The 19,148-nt window shown below is 31.1% G+C and overlaps 2 protein-coding genes across 2 annotated transcripts in view; one reads left to right on the top strand and one right to left on the bottom strand.

The window, feature by feature from the left end:
• The first annotated feature begins 27 nt into the window (after window positions 1-27).
• Window positions 28-4,634, top strand: LOC129805229 (uncharacterized). Its single transcript, XM_055853003.1, has 4 exons — window positions 28-187; window positions 266-314; window positions 1,869-1,969; window positions 2,027-4,634. The coding sequence occupies exons 1-4, from the start codon at window positions 28-30 to the stop codon at window positions 2,281-2,283; spliced, it is 567 nt and encodes a 188-aa protein (XP_055708978.1). The 3' UTR covers window positions 2,284-4,634.
• A 759-nt stretch (window positions 4,635-5,393) lies between these two features.
• Window positions 5,394-19,148, bottom strand: part of LOC129805226 (nephrin-like) — a 164,904-nt gene continuing 151,149 nt past the window's right edge. Inside the window, exons 17-20 of the mRNA XM_055852999.1 lie at window positions 18,916-19,097; window positions 13,573-13,741; window positions 13,433-13,491; window positions 5,394-6,642 (exon numbers count right to left, since the gene is read on the bottom strand). Coding sequence (XP_055708974.1) covers window positions 6,430-6,642; window positions 13,433-13,491; window positions 13,573-13,741; window positions 18,916-19,097 — 623 coding nt within the window. The 3' untranslated portion in view covers window positions 5,394-6,429. The remainder of the gene's footprint in view (window positions 6,643-13,432; window positions 13,492-13,572; window positions 13,742-18,915; window positions 19,098-19,148) is intronic.

Genomic DNA, 19,148 nt, shown 5'->3' with positions numbered 1-19,148 from the left:
TTTAACTGTTAGTCAAGTACTGAATTTATGCTGTGGTTTACTTTTAATTTGTTATCATTCCATTTTAATTACATGCCACCATCCTGCCTGCCATGCTCCGCAGATATTTTCAATTACGAGAAACCACCAATTGAAAATGAGTATTTCGATGTAAATGAGGAGGGAATAATATGTCCCTGTTTGCCAGGTTTAATCATACCTAACAAATATGCCAGATATTTATCATGATTTTCTCACAAACTACCTTCTCTTTCATCCATGACAGAGTGCTCGAGAATAGACTACAGTGTGGAATTGTTTGAGAATTTGGGAATGTGAGTAAATCTTGAAAATACTTTTTCAGCAGTTTCTTCACTTAGTAGGGAAAGGCTTTCAGTCTTCGCACATACTCTGGCTTCGAACACTTTATTTTTTTCCTAAGTTCATTTAGAGAATTTGACCTATTTTTCTCCGGAAAATGTTTGACTTAATGCTTGCTATTAAAATACAAATACTGCTTGCTCTTGCTATTCGAAGGCAGAATATGTGTGAAGCCTGAAAGCCTTCGCCCAATTTTTTTTAATTAAAATTCTATGTTTTTGTTATATGGCTATATTAAAACTTACACTGACCCTTTTTAAAGTAAGGAAATGTTCATGTAATCAATTTTGATGATTATGGATGACAAGTAAGGAAAAATGGGGCAGCTTTGAGTTGAGTTGGGGCACCTTTAAAATAGAACTTGTTCCTCTTATTTTTAAACCAAATTGAACCTGACTGTGAAATAGCGAGAGCCGGGGCAGTACTAAACATGGGGTAGTTGTAAACACTGTTATTTTTTAGTTAAATTAGACTTAAGAGGACCAGAACAGTATACTACAGTTACCACAGGAATACTTGTTCTCTGTTAGAGAGAAATGATTGACATAAGTTAAAGTGATGTAGACCTAAAAATCAGTGTTTACAACTGATTTTATTTAGTTGCACAAACCAATTGTAAAACAGAATTACATTATAAAGGTTCTGTTATTTTTAAAAATAGGAGATAAAAAATCTATTTTAGGCGTCTGAATTCAAAGGTACCCAACTGCCCCTTAACCCTTTAAGGACGATTAGAAACACCGGTGTCCCATAAAGAAAATAATTTTTCCTGACTACCTAAACTTATTTTTTCTTATGTGTGTACATAATTGTAAAGTAGAAGGTTGAAGGAATCTAGAATATTTTTTGCAAGTCTCTGGCTATTTGCTATGTATAAATAAACATTTAAGCTCAAAAATGGCGAATTTTTAAATTCTCAAATACATAATTAATTTTATTTATTTTTGATACTTCTAATTATTTTTAAACAAAACCCTTTTGGAAATAAAAACTACAATACTCATACGTAATATTTTTCATTAAAGCGAAAAATATTATTCATTGGTATTGTCAGAAAAATTACTTAAATTTTTGGGCTATTTCTGTACCTATCGTTCATAGAAACACAAAATACACCGAATGACTCTGTTGGACTTTCCAAGGTTAGATGTGAAACTTATAATTGATTATGTTTCTCAGTTTAATTTTTATTGTTGATTTTTAATCCGTAAAAAGTGTCTCGTCGTTAAAGGGTTAAAGCTCTCTGACGATAAAGTGAGATTAAAAAAAAGATACCCCCATTTAAATGGTCCCTTTAAAATTGTAAATATTTTAATAATGTCAATAAGATTTTTTTAACTTTTGATTAAGGCTTGATCTAAATGTTATACATTGATAGAGCTTATCAAATGCGGTCAATATAATTAACTGCAGAAAATTAATACAAGTAGAATGAAAAGTTTTAATTAATGTCAAATAGATTTGGATTTTTTCAGTATTTTTTTATCTGTGAAATTTTGTGGTTATAGGGAGACTGGTAATGATTCAGTGGCTCTGGATATTAATTTTAAATCTTCGACTATGCTGAGGTATAGGACTGACGTGACATTTGGATGGTTGGATTTAATGGGTGAGTTTGCATAATTTATTGATCAATTCGACATAAAGTCCAACTAATACTCTTTAGTTGCATTTGGTGGAATTGCTGGTCTCTTTCTCGGCTGTTCACTGCTTAGCGGTGCAGAATTAGTTTATTATCTTACAATTGGCTTATTTTGGCACAACACCAATACCCAACCACAGCGTCCGCCAAAATATATCCAGAGAACCCCAACGAGAATTAATACCATTTCCCATGGCATCGAACATGTCCAGCAACAGTGGAGATTGGCCAAGGGGAACATGTTTATTGTGGAGGCAACACAATTTCCGCTCAGAAAATAGATCCACAGCTCATTAATAACTCCATTTCTTTTTAAATTTTTCTCTTTTCTGAATGTATCTTCATTTTCTTTTTATTTTAAAACATTCCTGTGTTTCTTGGAATATTTTTTTTCGTAAGAAATAAGCCTATAAGAGCTTCAGTTCACATTGATTATAACGCGGTTACAGTAAAAATTATTTGCTAATTAATATAAGAATTGTATTTACACATTTTTTTCCTTTGATTCGAGAGACAAAATATCTAGACAAGGAAGCATTCAAGAAATATTGTGGATGTTTTTGATATCTTAACAATTAATAAAGCTATCACAACCTCTCTCCGAGATGATATATACTTCAAATGAAAACGCTTATTTTACATTGATTGTGGTTTTTTTAAAAGATATGTTTTTATGTGATATTAAAACCGTTCACAATTTTGGAAGAACTTGCAGAAATTTTTCAACACTTGGGAGGAAAGATGAGGATTTTTATAAAGAAAAAGATAGTGAAACCTTCAATAAGAAATGAAATGGATGTCTTAGACCCAAAACATTTTATTGTTCTATAAATGTTTATCTAAATGTGTAATAACTGCTCGAGTAGCAAAATTTGGCTATTAGTGTACAAAATGAAGGTGACGAAAACTTTATCTGCACATCATTTAAATAAATTGGGACACTCCTGAACTCTAACTAATCTCTTACCTGATTAATACGTAATTGAAAGCATGATGCACAAATGCCCAAAAAATTACTTTGACTATACGATAGTAATAACGTTATGCCCAACGCACAATAATTTTTGTTTTGTAAACATGTTTTTGACATTTCAATGAGAGTGAGTGAGATCTAGATCTAGTCATCTCGCTCATTCTCATGAGAAATTTTGAAAACATGTTTACAAACAAAAGTTATTGTGCGCTGGGCATTAAGCTGACTTTATTTTGTTTCTTGGGTATAATTTTCTTAATTTTGCTTTATTTAGAATTTCAGAGTATAAACGGTTATAGAATAGACATTTTTGTGTCATTTTATCAACAAACCGTTTCACTTCAAAGAGTTATAGGTTATTGCATTACTACACTGAGAGAAATCCGAAAAAGTTAAAATAACATTCCGGAAATGTTAATTTTAGCCTGAATTATTGATCCGAAATCGGTGTTAATATTATGCTTTTTAGGTTTATTAGGGGTTAAAGTTATCCTTTTTCATGTTAATTTTACACTTAAAATGGTGTAAAATTAACATTAAAAAATATTGATATATTTTTACATCTAAAGAGTGTTAAAGTTATAAGGAAAAAAAGTTAATCGCACCCTCTTTTTTCTCAGTGTATGTAAAGCACACATTGAGAAAAAAAGAGGCTGCGATTAAGTTTTCTTCGTCATTACTTTAACACTTTCTGGGTGTGAAAATATATCAACATTTTTTAATATTAATTTTATACTTTTTAAGGGTAAAATCAACATGAAAGAATGGTAACTTTAACCCATAATAATTCTAAAAAGGGTAATATTTACACCGTTTTCGGATCAATACTGCAGGGTAAAATTAACATTTCAGGAATGTTTTTTTTTAACTTTTTCGGATTTCTCTCACTCAGTGCAGTATTAATGAGTTCGTTTCGCTTAAAGAGTTTTACACGACGATACGAATAAATTGGACTGAATTAAATCCATTTTTAAAATAATTCTGAGTTATATGGTTTCAAAGGGCTTAGGAAAAAGGAAAAAAAATCGCGAACTATTAAAATAATAAAAGGGAGGGTCTTCACAACCCCGAATTAGATATCTTTTATCGTTTGACCTCTAGGCCGGTATAAAGCATACGGGCAAATGAAAAGTAGTGCTCGAGAAACATAAACCAATGAATGTAAATGGCATAAAATAATAGTAAAAAAATATTTGGTCAGCAAAAAATTCGAAATAGTCAGTAAAAAGTTAAAAAATGGTCAATAGAAAATAAAAAAAGCGAAGTAAAAATTTAAAAAAAGGTAGTAAAAAATAGAAAAAGAGCAGTATTGTATTAAAACCGGTCATTAAAAATTAAAGTGAACAGTAAAAAAAAACAAAACATGGACAGGAAAAATAAAATTTGATCAATAAAAAATAGCTGTCAGCAAAAAATTAAAACTGAGTAAAATATTAAAACTGAACAATAAAGATATTCAATTTTGTCAGTAAAAATTCTAAATATTCAGTAAAAAATAAAAAAGGGTCAGTAAAAAATTGAAAAAAAGGCAGCAAAAGCTTAAAAAAATAAAGCTTAAAAATGTTAGAAAAAATTAAAGCCAGTGATGAGCCTAGATCAGCTTATAGAGGTGCGATTCCTTCATTGCAAATTTGGATTGTGGCAAACTCGAACGATATTTATACATAAATATTGCAAATTTCGTTTAATAATTCTTAAACTGTATGCAACATATTATCGTTATTAATAAGGAAAATTGTATGAGAAATGCTTGAAAGTGTCTGAAAATCTTTGAAGTCGATTATCTCGGAAACTGGTGAAATTTTGCACACTTCAAGCCTACAAATGGCTCTAAATGGATCTAAAGTTTCAGGCCTCTATTCCACATAGTTTCCGAGAAAATCAACTTTAAAGTTTTTCAGATACTTTTATGCATTTCTCATTCAATTTTCCTTATTAATAACGATAATATGTTACATACAATTTAAGAATTATTAAAAGAAATTTGCATTATTTATGTATAAATATCGTTCGAGTTTGCCACAATCCAATTCATTTGGTCAGTAAAAAATTAAAAAGTGGTACTGGGAATAAATAAATAAAAAATAAAATGTAGTCTTTAAAAATAACAAAATAGAATTGGTCAGTGACTTTTTCTAATTTTTTGACAAGAAATTTTTATTTTTTACTGACCACAATTTATTTTTTATTGCTAATTTTTAATTCTTTATTTATCACTTTTTGATTTTTTACTGATCAATTCGATTTTTTCTAATGATCGATTTGATGTTTTTGCTGCTTATTTTAAATTTAATAATACAGATCAAGTTTTTGCTTTTTACCGAACAAATTAATTATTTTTCCTGATAATTTCAAATTATTTTCTGATACAATTTATTTTTTTTACTGATCAGTTTTAACTTTTTAGTGCTCATTTATTTTTCCCAATATAAATTATTTAAATCTTCAAAAATGTCATTATGCTACTGACAACTGCAAAATGTCAACCAATATGGAACTTGCATTTGACAGAATAATGGATTCGAAAAAGATCCTTCCTGTTTAGAGTCAATTTTTCAGGGAAAAATCTTAAAGAAAATTCTATAACTTCCTCCCAGAGTTGAAAACTTTCAACAAATGATTTTTTTGATTGTTATAAATAAAATTTTAAGTTTTCAATGCGTTTGGATATTTAACAGATCGAACCATTTTTTCGTACAAAACTTTAAAACCTTAAGTTTTGAGGCAGTGAAAGATTTCGTAGATGTAACTTTTATTATTAGCTTCTTCTTATTTTTCGTTAAAGATACATGTCGTCGTTTGGATCAGCAACTGGGCTATCTGCGTTTGACGCACCACTGCTCAGTCGTTTGCAACAAATCCAGATACAAAGGAAATAGAGATAGCCTAATTGTTGATCCAACCGACTTTTCATTGGTATAATATCTTTATTAAATAATTTTTTAAACAACCCAACATATTTTTATTTTATCTATAAAAACATTTTTTTGACAATAATAATTTTTTTGGCATGGTATCTCATCGAAACAAATATTTAAAAAAAATACATAAGTTATCATTATCTAGATATTTCCCTCGTATTAATCTCAGCTCTCAAGTTAATACATTTGATGATGTATGGCAATATGTTTCGTTTTCTTCAGCTTACACTTTAAAATCGTTTAATGCCTAAAACTTTACACTGTTCATTTGTTTTTAAATACAATATGTTCAAAGAAGGTACAAATAGTCACATTTTGTGCTTATAGCACTTGTTTTTTCTTCATTTTTTTTGTAAATATAAAATTAGTATGTATATTGAGTACCATAAAATTGTTCTATTTGTTGTTTATATAAGTTCTTTTTTTTCATTTCTTAGTTTTATAGTTGTCTTTCAAGTTCCTCTGTGAATTTATTATCTGAGGTGTTTTTTATGCGAATGTGGTTTCAGAGCTTCTTTCTGTGATGAAAGTTTTCAGACACAACTTTCTGGTACTCGTGTTGTCATCAGCATACTTTTAATTGCATGCACATTTATATCCAAATCACCATTTGGCACAATGTCGTGTTGATGTTGATGTTGCAAATAATTGCTATTTGTTGGGGCAATCAATTGAAAGTCCGTGGATGATAGTGGCTTTAGCAGAAGATCCTTTGGACGATTGTCATGCTTTGGGAATTTTTCATTCTGAAAAAGGAAAAGTTTCAAAAACATATAATTTGGAATGGGAAAAAGTTGATAAAGTTTCTACTTTGTCTTATAAGAATCCTCTTTGTCAATATATCTCGAAATATTTCTACAATATTGCACAAATGATAGATTTATCGCTGAACTTATTTAATATTCATTGCAATGATAGACTTGGTTGTACGACCCAATCCACGAATGAAAATTGCAACTTTACCACTATTCTATTTGTAAAAGATACTCTAAGAAGTGAAAGTTTTGTCGGCGAGATGAATAAGCAAAATTTATTTATTTGACAAGATAAATTCACAAAATCTAAGATTTTTTATTAGTAGAATAACTAATTAATTGCTACGTAAATAGAGCAATACATATTGCTTCGGCAATCAATTTGTGTGTAACCCTGTTTGCTACAGTTCAAGCAATTTTAGAAAAATTTTCTTCCATTTGAGAAAAATAAAGTAGAACTGAATTAAGTCAGTGTTTATAATATAGTACTTTTTTTCTTTTTACTACGATATTATTAACGAAAAACATTTAAGATCTAAAATCTTTTAAAAGAAGTACAACTGTTAAGTTTTTAAATTTAAAATTTAATATTCCCCTATCTTTATTACTCTTTACATAAATTCTCATGTTATTATAGAGTTGTTATTGTACAGATCCTTAAATTTGAAGTCTTTAGCTCGGGGAAACTAGAAAAGTGACCTAACTTTTAGAACTTATGCAAATAATATCGAAATCCAGAACAACTGCATAAAAATTATTGGAATTTTTGTTTTTTTTTTAATGAAATTATAGAATAATAATATGAAAATTTACAAAATAGACTAAAGAAATCAATAAAAAATAGAAATACTCTTTATAATTTGACTAGTGTATTATATACTTATAAAAATGTGGAAAATTATTAAGAATTAATGATTTTTGTTTTAATGTAAATAAAAGATGTGGCAAAGCGTCCCAGGCTTTGCGAAATGCTCGAACTCGTGAATTAGATGATATGCCTCAAAAGTACTTTCACATCATTTACCGGTTACCGGTACTAAATCGATTTGAATCGATTCATAAATCACTCAATAGATTTCACAAAATAGTTTGAAGAGTAATAAAAATTATATTCGAACAAAACTTGCTTATCGGCAAATAACCGGTTCATTACCGGTTTACAATCGAATTGAACTGATTTATAAATCACTCAAAATATTCCCCAAAATACACCCCAGGAATAATTTAATTGAATTTCGCATAAAAAATTATTTATCGGTTATGAATCGATTCATTATCGATTCAAAACCGATTGGAACTGGTCCAGTTTTATAGGAAATTCCAAGATCTTTCCAACGATCCCAAACTGATAAATGCGCGGAAGGTGGAAATTTTGGGGGTTGAAAAAATCGAGGGATTATATATACTGCTCTCTCCGTGGAGTTCGAGCTGTAAAATTGAAAGGCTTTGGTAAAATTTTCCTCACACAATTGATATTCAGATTAAATTGGAATTTCTTTTGTAATTGAAAGTTTATTTAAAAAATTTTCATTAAGATTTAATGGATTTTTAAAATCAGCATTGTTCCATTCAATTCATTTATTTATTAAAATATTATATATTTATTATTATTCAAATAAATTTAAATATGGTACTTGTTATACTAAAGTGCGTATCATTACCATAAAGTCACTTTACAGAACTCAAAATTTTTTTCTGTATTCGTTTTATTTAAATTTTTTCTGCAAAATACTTTAAATTGAATTAATTGACAATAGATTATTGTAATTTTTATTAAATAATACTTAATAAAAATTAATTTTATTAAATATTCCCATTGAAGAAATGCTGATTTTTATGGTTTTCCAGTGTATCAAAACCATAAGGTCACTTGTCAATAATCACATTTTCTTCTATATATATTTTTTATTTAATTTTTTTTCACAAAATACTTTTATTGGATCCTATTTATGATAATTTTTTGACATTGAAACATCTTTCTTAAATTTGAATTGAGAAAATATCAATTTTATGCGTTTTTGATCGTAAAACTACGATAATGTCAATAAATTCTTTTGTAATGTTATTATTCGAGATAATTTTTATGCAAATCTTTAAAATTAGTGATTCCAAAGTTTTTATGAAGTATTTCAAGAATGTGATTAGGCATACTATCGATTAAATTTTCGATGAACTTATCTTCAGGCTTGTTCCAGGTATCCAAAATTGCAGATTTTAACTCCAAAACGTAAGTTTATTAGTAAATATCGGCGAAAATATGGCAAAAACGAATCCCCCAAATATTCTCAATTGGATTGAAGTCAGGAGTTCAAGAGGTCAGGTGGTCATGCCAAGATTTTAATATTCTGAAGTCGGATCCAAACTAAATGTTTTGCGCTCACATGGATTCACAGTATCATATCTTTAATACTGCAATTTGTGACATATATTTGAAGTAGTAGGAGAGTGTAGTCTAGTTTCATGCATGCAAAACTTTTATAGATAGAAAATTTTGGGATAACAATTATGGTAAAGTGATATAATTTTGAATTAGTGTTACAATTTGGACAATTCGCCGGTACAAGTTGGATATGGCTTTTTTCTTGATAAATACAGTACAAAATTTGTTTTTAAGCATAAGGAACCAAATTATAAAACTAAAGCATTAAACATATACAAATAAAAATGAAGTACTAAATTTATCAAGACAAAAAGCCCTGTCCAAATTGTGTACCATTGTCCAATTTGTACTACTGTCCAACTTGTACCACTTTACCCTATATAGGAAATGCGTTGTATATTTTCATATATCCAATACATAAGAGAAAAACTGGATTTATACAACTTGAATATGAGGAGCTCAGACCAAAACGCTATTTTAATAGGGAAATGCATACGACTTAGAGTTTTTTTTTTGCTCTGAGCGTCTCATATTCAGTAAATAGTTCAGAAACATCTGGCAAACAAAACTTTAGTTGTCCGAAACTGACCATTCCTCTTTTATTCAAAATCTGAGTAAAATCCTCTGATTTTCTACGGTTTTTTTCTATTTAATTAAAAATGTTAAAAAAGTGACAAATAAATAAGAAAAAAACTTCTACGTTACGAAGATTATAGGGAAAAGGAGACGTAAAGAGAGAAAGAGAGGATATAGAGATGGTAAATTGCCAGGAACAGAAAACAGAATAACGTCTAATTGACTTTTGATAGATGACTGCGACTGGGATATTTCTCATAAAAGTCGCAATTCTTGAGAGATTGATGATGAAATTCTTTGACTCAATTCGCCTTTGTAATACCAACTGTTCTCTTTCAATGGAAGCGGGATCTGTAATAAAAAAAGGAGTAGCCAAAAGAACAACACTTCGCTGAAAGCTCGAATACGTGAATTAAATTTTGAGTCTCGAAAACGTAGTCTTTTCTTTGTATGAATAAAATTGTTTATTGGTATAACCCATGGGGTAAAACATTGTGAAGATGAGATTCGTCATGGCAGAAAGTTATCTTTCTTTGTATATAGGGGAAGGTGAGGTCGTATTGAGCTGGGGTTACAGTGAAAGCGCTATTTTTCTCGTAAAATGAAGCTGGGCTTTAACGTAATTTAATTTAGAGACAAAACAATTAGGGATCTAAATTAAGTGATGGAGTAGGTCCCAACTTAATTTAGAAATATGCGACAAAGCCATTCTGAGTGTAGCCCCACCTCCCTCTATTACTAGAAAATTTTGGGAAAAATGCTTTCACGACAGATTAATTGCTCTTAGGGATATATATAAACTTTAAAGTGCTTCGTAGACATTTCAAATAAATGATAGGGGGAAGTGGGGCACCTTTGAAATTGGGGTTTTTCTCCCATGTTTAAGTGAAACTGAGCCATATCATAATTTAATTTAGCTTTTCAGTCTGTTTGTGCAGCTAAATTATATCACGATAAAGCTCAATTTTATTTAAAAAATGGTATCCCAATTTCAAAGGTGCCACACTTCACCTTAAATGAGTTTTATCAATTTTGGTTCGTAGGCTGGTCTGATCACACCACTAAGCCGGCAGCATACGTACGTTTTAGGGAAATACTAGTCATTGGTGAGTATAGACGAACTGGTCGACCTAAGCAATCTCTAAACCGTTTTTCAAGGATTGGAAAACACTAGAGATAGGGGAAGTGTGCCAAATTTCGGCCAGCTTCTAATTTTGGCCACTTTGAGTGTAATTTCGGTCATGCAAATAAATTAATTAAAATTATGTATGTTATCTTCGAATAGACATTTTGTTTTTAAATATTTATTCATTTTAGAATGCATTAACACAAAGACCGTTAAATTTTAGGTATTATTTGAAATTAAATTGCGTTGTAAAAATAACTCAGTGTGGAAAGAGTCTTACAAAAAATATGACAGATCGATTGTGTTTCTAGCAGTCTTCTGATTTGTGGTGAAGTACAGAAGGTTTTCCTTCCGTGTTTTTCATGAAAATTGATTAGTTTTTATTAAAGATTGTTTCTGTTTATGTTATTAGTGAATCAATCTTTAAATTTCGGGTAAAATTTCCCAGCTAGATCTTGTATTTCGCGTAAAAAAGTATATACTTTGTGAGCGTCTCTCCGGTGAGGTAGTGTATCCTATTAGGGCAACATCTTTTGCTTTCCTAAATTTCTTATTCCTTTTTTTTTAAATTTCAACAACGTTAGTTTCAGCAAACGTCACTTTCGGAAAATAATTTCAACATTTTCTCCTTGAAAATTTAAACATTGAATATTTTGAAGTATCAATAAATTCCGGGATCATAATACAGCACTCTAGTTATCTATAGAATTCGAGCATTATAAAAAAAAACTGTAAAGTCAAGGTCTATTGAAACCAAAGAGGTGACTGAAACAATAAAATAACGAATGGGTAAAAGAATAAATATTTATTTGTGTCACTTCATGTGAGAATTGTTAAAAAATACATAAAGGCACTTTCTCCACCAGAGACAGGGGAATTTCTTCAATCAAATTGACCAGCAAATATGTCATAAATAAATGCATAAGATCTCATGTTTTTTTTTGGTATCGATTGCTGCCACGGACTTGACACAAACTCCCCTGACTCCAAATACAATGATTATTGTGGAAAAAGCAATTTGCAGTGGGGAACAGCAGTTCAGTCTGAATAATTCATTAGCCCACTCAACAGCAGCGGAAACATACCAATAATACCAAGTACAACCCAGCAAGAACATCGACGCGCAACTGAAGTCTCCACCCGAACTCTTCATCACTCCACCACGAAATCGACATCCTAAGCAATGCTACATAGTCGTCCACTGGCTGTTATTGCTTCTGTTAACTGATTGAAATCGACAAAGTGGATTGAATTAGTAAAGAGAATTCACTTAATTATTGTTGTGTTTTTATTCTCATCAATGGTCGCTTTACGTTACAATGCCCTTTTGGCATCAGCTGTTTACGCGTCTAAGAAGTCGGTCTTCGAGTGTATCAATCACAACAGAGAAGGAAAACTTTTAGTCAATATTGAGGGATACTTTCTGGCTTTACCTATGACTGTTTTAGAATTCTCCTTTAATTTTATAATTCAATTAACCATTTCCAATTGAGTTTATTTTTACGGGTTATATGTTTAGAAAGGGCACTTAATGGGTCAAGTGGTAGAGCACTCGCTTTATGATGCAAGTGTCCCGGGTTCGAATCCTCTTTAGGTCACCAGGAATTTTTCTGGCGTTAACGGTGTTCGGATTGCAGCCAGTGAGCTTCACTGCACTTGATTCCACGAGCATGGGACTGACAACCTCATCCCGTATAAGAAAAAATAATTATGCATGTCTAGAAAGGCTAAAACTTCACGAAATTTCGAGAGAAAAAGGCTTGTCCAAAATAAGGAGTATCACCTCACTAGTGAATGCCTCTAAAAAATTCCCATTTTTCACACGAAAAATCTAATTCACAAGGCAAATCTCACTTCAGGTCAAATGTACAAATTACTATTAACGTGAATCAACACAATATTCAATGAATATTCAATAATATCACTCAAAAAAGCGAAGAAACATTGTTAGTACTTCATCACAGCTAAATAAGACTGAAGTAAACACAAAGTTCTGTCATATTTCTCGTAAGCAATTGCTCACACTGAATTTTCAACAAAGCATCAACTCAAATCATATTCAAAATTTAACTTATTTAGTGCTAAAATCTTCCAAAAAGAACAAATATTTAGATAGAATTCATTATTCATCAAATATTGGAATAAAATTCCATAACTTTAATCAATTTATTTATAGTGTCCAATTTTATCCTCAAAGTGTCCAAAATAAGAAACTGTCCAAAATTATGAGCCTTTCCCCTAATTTACATTTTAGATGCATTACATGCCTTTTGTAAGCTTATTATTATTTTTGGTTTATTAAAATGTTGCAAATCAATTGTCATTACTTTATCTTTACACATTTTTGGGACATTTTTCCACATCATTGGAATTCACTCACTTAGAAAGAGGATTCCTAAAAAAAACAAACAGTACCACAATATTTACTATTAAGAAACTTCTTACATTCGATTTGCGAAACTTTCTAAAACTGCTGAATTTGTAGAAGTTAAGGTCACATGTAGATTGATTGCATTTTCTGTACTTATTGTGAAAGTGTACAACGTTTACTCATTTTGCCATGTTGTGTAAATACTTATTTTGCATATCATTGATGGTAAATATTTCTTTATTATCACAAATGCATTGTAAAAATATCGCCAAAAATCGTGAATTGGAAAGGAAATTGCAAAAATGTCTATAAGTGAGAAAATACTTACAAATATAGAATCTTGGTGATTCCATTCTGTCGCCAGGCAATTTTCCATTTCGCCAGGAACTGTAAGAAAGAAAAAAGAAAAGTAGAATGAATTCCTTTAACTTCCGGACTTCTGTTGGTCCATTGTGCCAGAAAATATACCATATTGGCTGGGAATGACATCGGGATCTCTCTCATCGTCACCCAAATCGTATGACTCTGTGGCCAGTCCACCTGCATGGTCGCCATCTCGCCCCGAACTTCCACTTATCACCTGTTCTTTGACCCCTGAATCACTGTGCTGCCACCGGAGATTCGACTTGGCTGTCTTCTGCAGAACGGAAAATCTCTATGAAAATTCCCATATACCAGAGAATAGGGCAAATACAATGTTAACCCCACATGTCACTCTTCCCCAGTTTCCGAGCTTGATGGGAAAAGACTTGCTCTTTCGGATATTCTACCACTTAGAAGGGAGTTCTACTATAACCCTCCTAATTCTCTCTGATTTTCAAGATTTCTCTTTCGGCAAAGAATTTAAGCAAGATATTTGTTTCATTTAACACTTGGGACTTTCATAGAGCAATCTAGAAACAATTATTTTTTGATTGAATTGATTTATAAGTAGACACTGAGAAAAAACGGGGGTGCGATTAACTTTTTTTCTTCATAACTTTAACACTTTTTAGGTGTAAAAATATATCAACATTTTTTTAATGTTAATTTTACACCATATTAAGTGTAAAATTAACTTGAAAAAGGGTACTTTTAACCCCTAATACACCTAAAAAGCATAATATTTACACCGATTTTGGATCAATACTGAAGGGTAAAATTGACATTTCAGGAATGTTATTTAAACTTTTTCGGATTTTTTTCAGTGTTCGAACATTTTAATCCCTATTTTTAGTTGTGTTCTCTTGTGACCCTTCGCTATACTTATTATGTATTGATTTGGAATTGTTTTAAATTGGAAAAATAGTCCAAAATAGTATCGAATATCGAATTTTCTTAGAATTAAATTTTTGATCAAAATTCGATTATTGTTTTCCCAAATCATGAATATAATGTATGGAAGGAGAAATTAGATAATCCATTATCATCGTCATCAATTAACAGTTCGTTACTAGTATAATTGGTTGAAACTGGTGAAAATAGTATAGAGTTCCAAGAAATTTATAGAAATAGAATTGATATTGTGAAACCAATTAAAGTCTGTCCGAATTCTAAAAATAATTCGTAACTACATGTATAGTTTCTGATCAGATAATAACTGATCACTGATATCACTTATTTTTTTCCAAAACATTAATGATAATAATCAGTGGCTATTATTTTTAAATTTCTCATTTTAGAGTATTTACTCACGGGGTATACTTTGACTACACTTCGCTTAAAGCTATCTACACATTGCGAGGAAATCATGTCAATATTTTATCATATGAAGTAATTCTAATTTTAAATGGCCTAAGCTATTAGACATTTCTATAATCTTGAATTAAACATAATTCATGGTCTAATTGGGAGAAATTGATTAGGGGAAACCTTTGCAGTTTCGTAAAAGTCCATTTATTGTATTTTACTAAATAAATCCAACCCATTGCTATATATTTTAATAGCTTGTCCAAAATCTCACATTTCCTGAAAAAAAAAAATGGAAGCCTTGGCCTTTTTTCCAAGATGCAAGAAAGTGACAATAAAAAATTAGCCTAAAACTCTAATTTTAATTAGGGTCAAAGGAACGTCTATTGACACTTTAAGAACTTTCGTAACTTTCCTGACTGATATCTTCTATTGTATTAAATTTTTTTGTGTTTAAATATTAACTTATATCAACTTATTAATTTGACTACCGTTCAGTATCATTCACTTTTCTCAAAATGTTTGAAAAACTAAAAAAAACTGTATTTTTTAAGATCATGACTAAATGCCATATCTATTGACACTTTCGGTATCTATTGACACACGAAATTTGAACACCTATTGGACACTTTTTCTTTACACCTTTGATTGAGATTTTGGCTGAAAACTTCCTTATTGCACTGGATGACTCCATCTGGGGGACTGCCAATCAGGGAATCTATTAAATCTCCATCCAGAATGCCCCGTCCTTCCGTAAGAAACTCTTCCTCACAGAGATTTCTGTAAATCTTATGTCCCTCCACAGCAGCCATTCTCGTGATGATAAACTTCTCTATCCTCATAATCTTACATTGTATTCCTTACAGGATGCAATGGGCAGCTTTTAGATTTATAAAACTTGACACTCTCCTTAAGAATTCTCTCTCAACAGCTTATAGACAATACTCTTTCCATTGGGGCATCTCTGGTGCAGTCGAAATTTTTGTCACGCATTAGATTTGTGCAGTGCTAGAGCTGAAGGAAGTTCTACTATAAAAATATCACCAGTGGCAACTCACCAACAAACATTCTTAGTCTTTTTTGCGCACAAACACTTAACTTGTTAGTAATTTCACTATTTCTTTCACAAAAATGCAGCAACTTTGTTTACTTTTATTCATTCTTCTTATTCTTCTTCATCTATCAAGCTGATACAAAAGTCGGCAATCTGTACCTGACAATAGACGTTGAAATCGACGATTTTGTCTCGGTTTATTGACACTGTAATTAAATTCATTTTAATTAAAATAAATTGATGCAAATTGTGTATTAAATTAAAATTTAGTTATTTTTTGACTGTTATGCAACAGATATACGTTCATTTTATTAAAAAAAAATAGAAAAAAAATTATTTTTGTAAAAGCTTCTTTCTTACACTTTTTCATAAGAATCTTGAAATTTCTCCACGTCGACAATTGAAATTGCTTAAACCTTTTTAAAACCTTCTTAAATTCGCAGAACAGTTCTAGAAAAGGGTAGGTTAAAGGAAAGCAGGTCGGATTACATGAATTTCACTAGATATAAACAATTTATATTAAATAAATTTCAATGTTTTGATGAGAGTGTCAATAGGGGTTCCCTGTCGAACAGACGTTCCTTTCACCCTACTGTACGTAATATTTCATGTATTTTGTCACACCTCAAATATCTTTTCGGAAAAACTACTATGATAAGTTATAGAGGTTTTATCATGGTTAATATTTGCGTAAAAATGTTTTGCTCAAAGGGGGCTGTTTTTGTTGAAAATTCACAAATATTTACTATAATGGCAGCTCGGGAAAATGGACTTTTGCAGCTTTGGAAAATTATCGGTCAAAACTGTTGACCGCCGGCTTTGAGGTTATCATTGAGGTAATTGGATCACACAGTGGGAACCGCTCTGAAATATTTGCCTTATTGATGGATTCACTAAACTTAGCAATATATTAAACATTCTTCACGAAAAAATGAGACTTCATCAGATGTTTTTGTTTCGCCTACATTGAGACAAATCCGAAAAAGTTAAAATAACATTCCGGAAATGTTTATTTTACTCTGCAGTATTGATCCGAAATCGGTGTAAATACAGTGCCCGCTCTCTAATCCGGATCACCGTAATCCGGACGAGTTATCGACGGTTACATTTAAAATAATTTTGAGGTTATGTATACATGTGTGTTCAGGGTTCTCAGCAATGAAAATGAATTATTCTTTGATGTTTTTGTTTAATAAATGAAGTATAATAGCATAGAATTCTCTAATTATGTCATTTTAATCTTTTTTAAAACTTTTATTCTATTTCTACAAAAAGAAATTTGTATTATATTTGCGAGACGTTGAACAAATTCAAAAAAAAAAAATCTGGATTACGAAGCGGACATCTGTCATTTTGTCTCCCAATCATCCGGATTACAAAGCGGGCACTGTATTATGCTTTTTAGGCGTATTAGGGGTTAAAGTTATCCTTTTCCATGTTAATTTTACCCTTAAAAATTTGTAAATTTAACATTAAAAAATGTTGATATATTTTTACACCTAAAAAGTGTTAAATTTATGAGGAAAAAAAGTTAATCACACACCCGGTTTTTCTCAGTGTTTGTTAAATCAAACATTAAGCCTAAATCTGGTTTGTGTGATTCTTTCATTGCCAATTCACTACATTTTGAGCATTTCTCATCCAATTTTCCTTCATTTCAAATGAAATTTTCCACATTTAACTTTAAATATGTAGCTGGGAATTTTTAGAATTAGTTGTGCTTAAGACGTGTTCTGTAAGATCGAGTGGAGGTGGTTAAAAAAATCCTATGATTACAGTAGATCAAATTCTTTTATGATCACTCCTAATTGATCGTCTGCATCGTCAGTAAAAAATGATTTTTCAAGTACAACAAAAATATCTTTTGGAAAAACTTCATAAAATGATTTTAAAACGCATGATACCTATTACACATTATTAAAGCAAGTAGATGAAAGTTCCATCTAAGCCCTAATTCGAAAATTCATGTATCCGGGTGTAGTATTTACTGTGAAAATAAGGTGTACGTAGGTGGACAAATTTAGTACGTAGCTGAGAAAACCGGGGCAGCTTTGTAAAATTTGCACCAAAATTTTGATTTCCCTGTAGAGGAAAGTCCCAGGATTTCCAGGAATTTTGTGAGGTGGGATTACGAACTTAATAAGTCAGATTTTTCGACATAGTGGTATAATTGATTCGGGTTGTGTGGTAAAAAATCTTAAAACTTGTACCTAATTTCTGTGGGATACTACAAAGTTTTTCCCTAGTTCTGATTTTGGGAATTATTTACATTAAAGAATATGGTACCCCTAAACAGATGTAGTCAGGATTTATGACTAGAAAGATTTGCTTTGTAATTGGTGGGATTGGAAGGGAATGTCCAATCCCACCAATTGGTAATTTTGCTGGGAAGTAGAATATGTATATAAATAAGTAAGGTCTCAAACATCTCCAATGTCCTCTATTTAACATTTTATTAATTATAATGAACAGCTGTCAATACGACCAAATTAATTTGTAAGATTCCATCAACGAGAATTTAGAATTTTTCTAGAAAAAAGATTTCTGTTGAAAGAATAACTGATTAAGAATACCTTGGTAGATAAATGCAATCTAAATTTTGACTTTGCGTCTAAGAAATCCAATTTTTCATCAACATTCTCAGGAGATGTTGCATTTCAGAGAGAATATGAAGTGTCGCCATGAAAGTTAAGATTAACTTTAACAGTGTCATTTCTGCAATAGAATTTCCTCTTCCAGCTCTGTAAACTGATTTCCTTAAGCGTAACGAGGAATTTCCTCGGTCTCTTTCGAACGGACATTTTCCAGGGGATGAATTTAAATTTCACTATGTTACGTCGGTACAGGAAGTAATTAAAAGGTGTTTTGTGCAAAATTGCGACAATTCTGTGAGTCTCTTTGGTGGACACTTTGGAAAATGTTCCAATAAGGAACACAATATGTGGTATGGATATGGAGTCGCTACACATGAAGTTTGATGGTGAAAACACGATATAAACAGTTTGGGGGGGGGGGCTGGAAAAGGATGGGTGGCGAGGGGAGGATAATGGATGGGGAGAATGAAGGCTAGAAGATTGAATTACCTTTACCTTTGATGGATCCTGTTTGCAGAGTAACGTGCTGGATTGTTTGGAACTGCTGAGTGTGTCGTTGCTGTGGGATCTTTTGGCAGTGTACATTCGACCAACGATGACACAGCATAGTACAAGGAGGGTGAGCAGGGTGCCAAATACAATTGGTGACAGATGGAAGGACGTGTCAAAGGATGCCACTGTGAAATTCACCAAATACTGCAATTGCCTGGTATATCTTGCCTCCACAT

The sequence above is a fragment of the Phlebotomus papatasi genome, chromosome 3 (genome assembly GCF_024763615.1).
Source record: "Phlebotomus papatasi isolate M1 chromosome 3, Ppap_2.1, whole genome shotgun sequence".
In the NCBI taxonomy this organism is placed as follows: Eukaryota; Metazoa; Arthropoda; class Insecta; order Diptera; family Psychodidae; genus Phlebotomus; species Phlebotomus papatasi.
The sequence above is the reverse complement of the archived record's forward strand: the minus strand, read 5'-3'. Positions and strand labels throughout refer to the sequence as shown.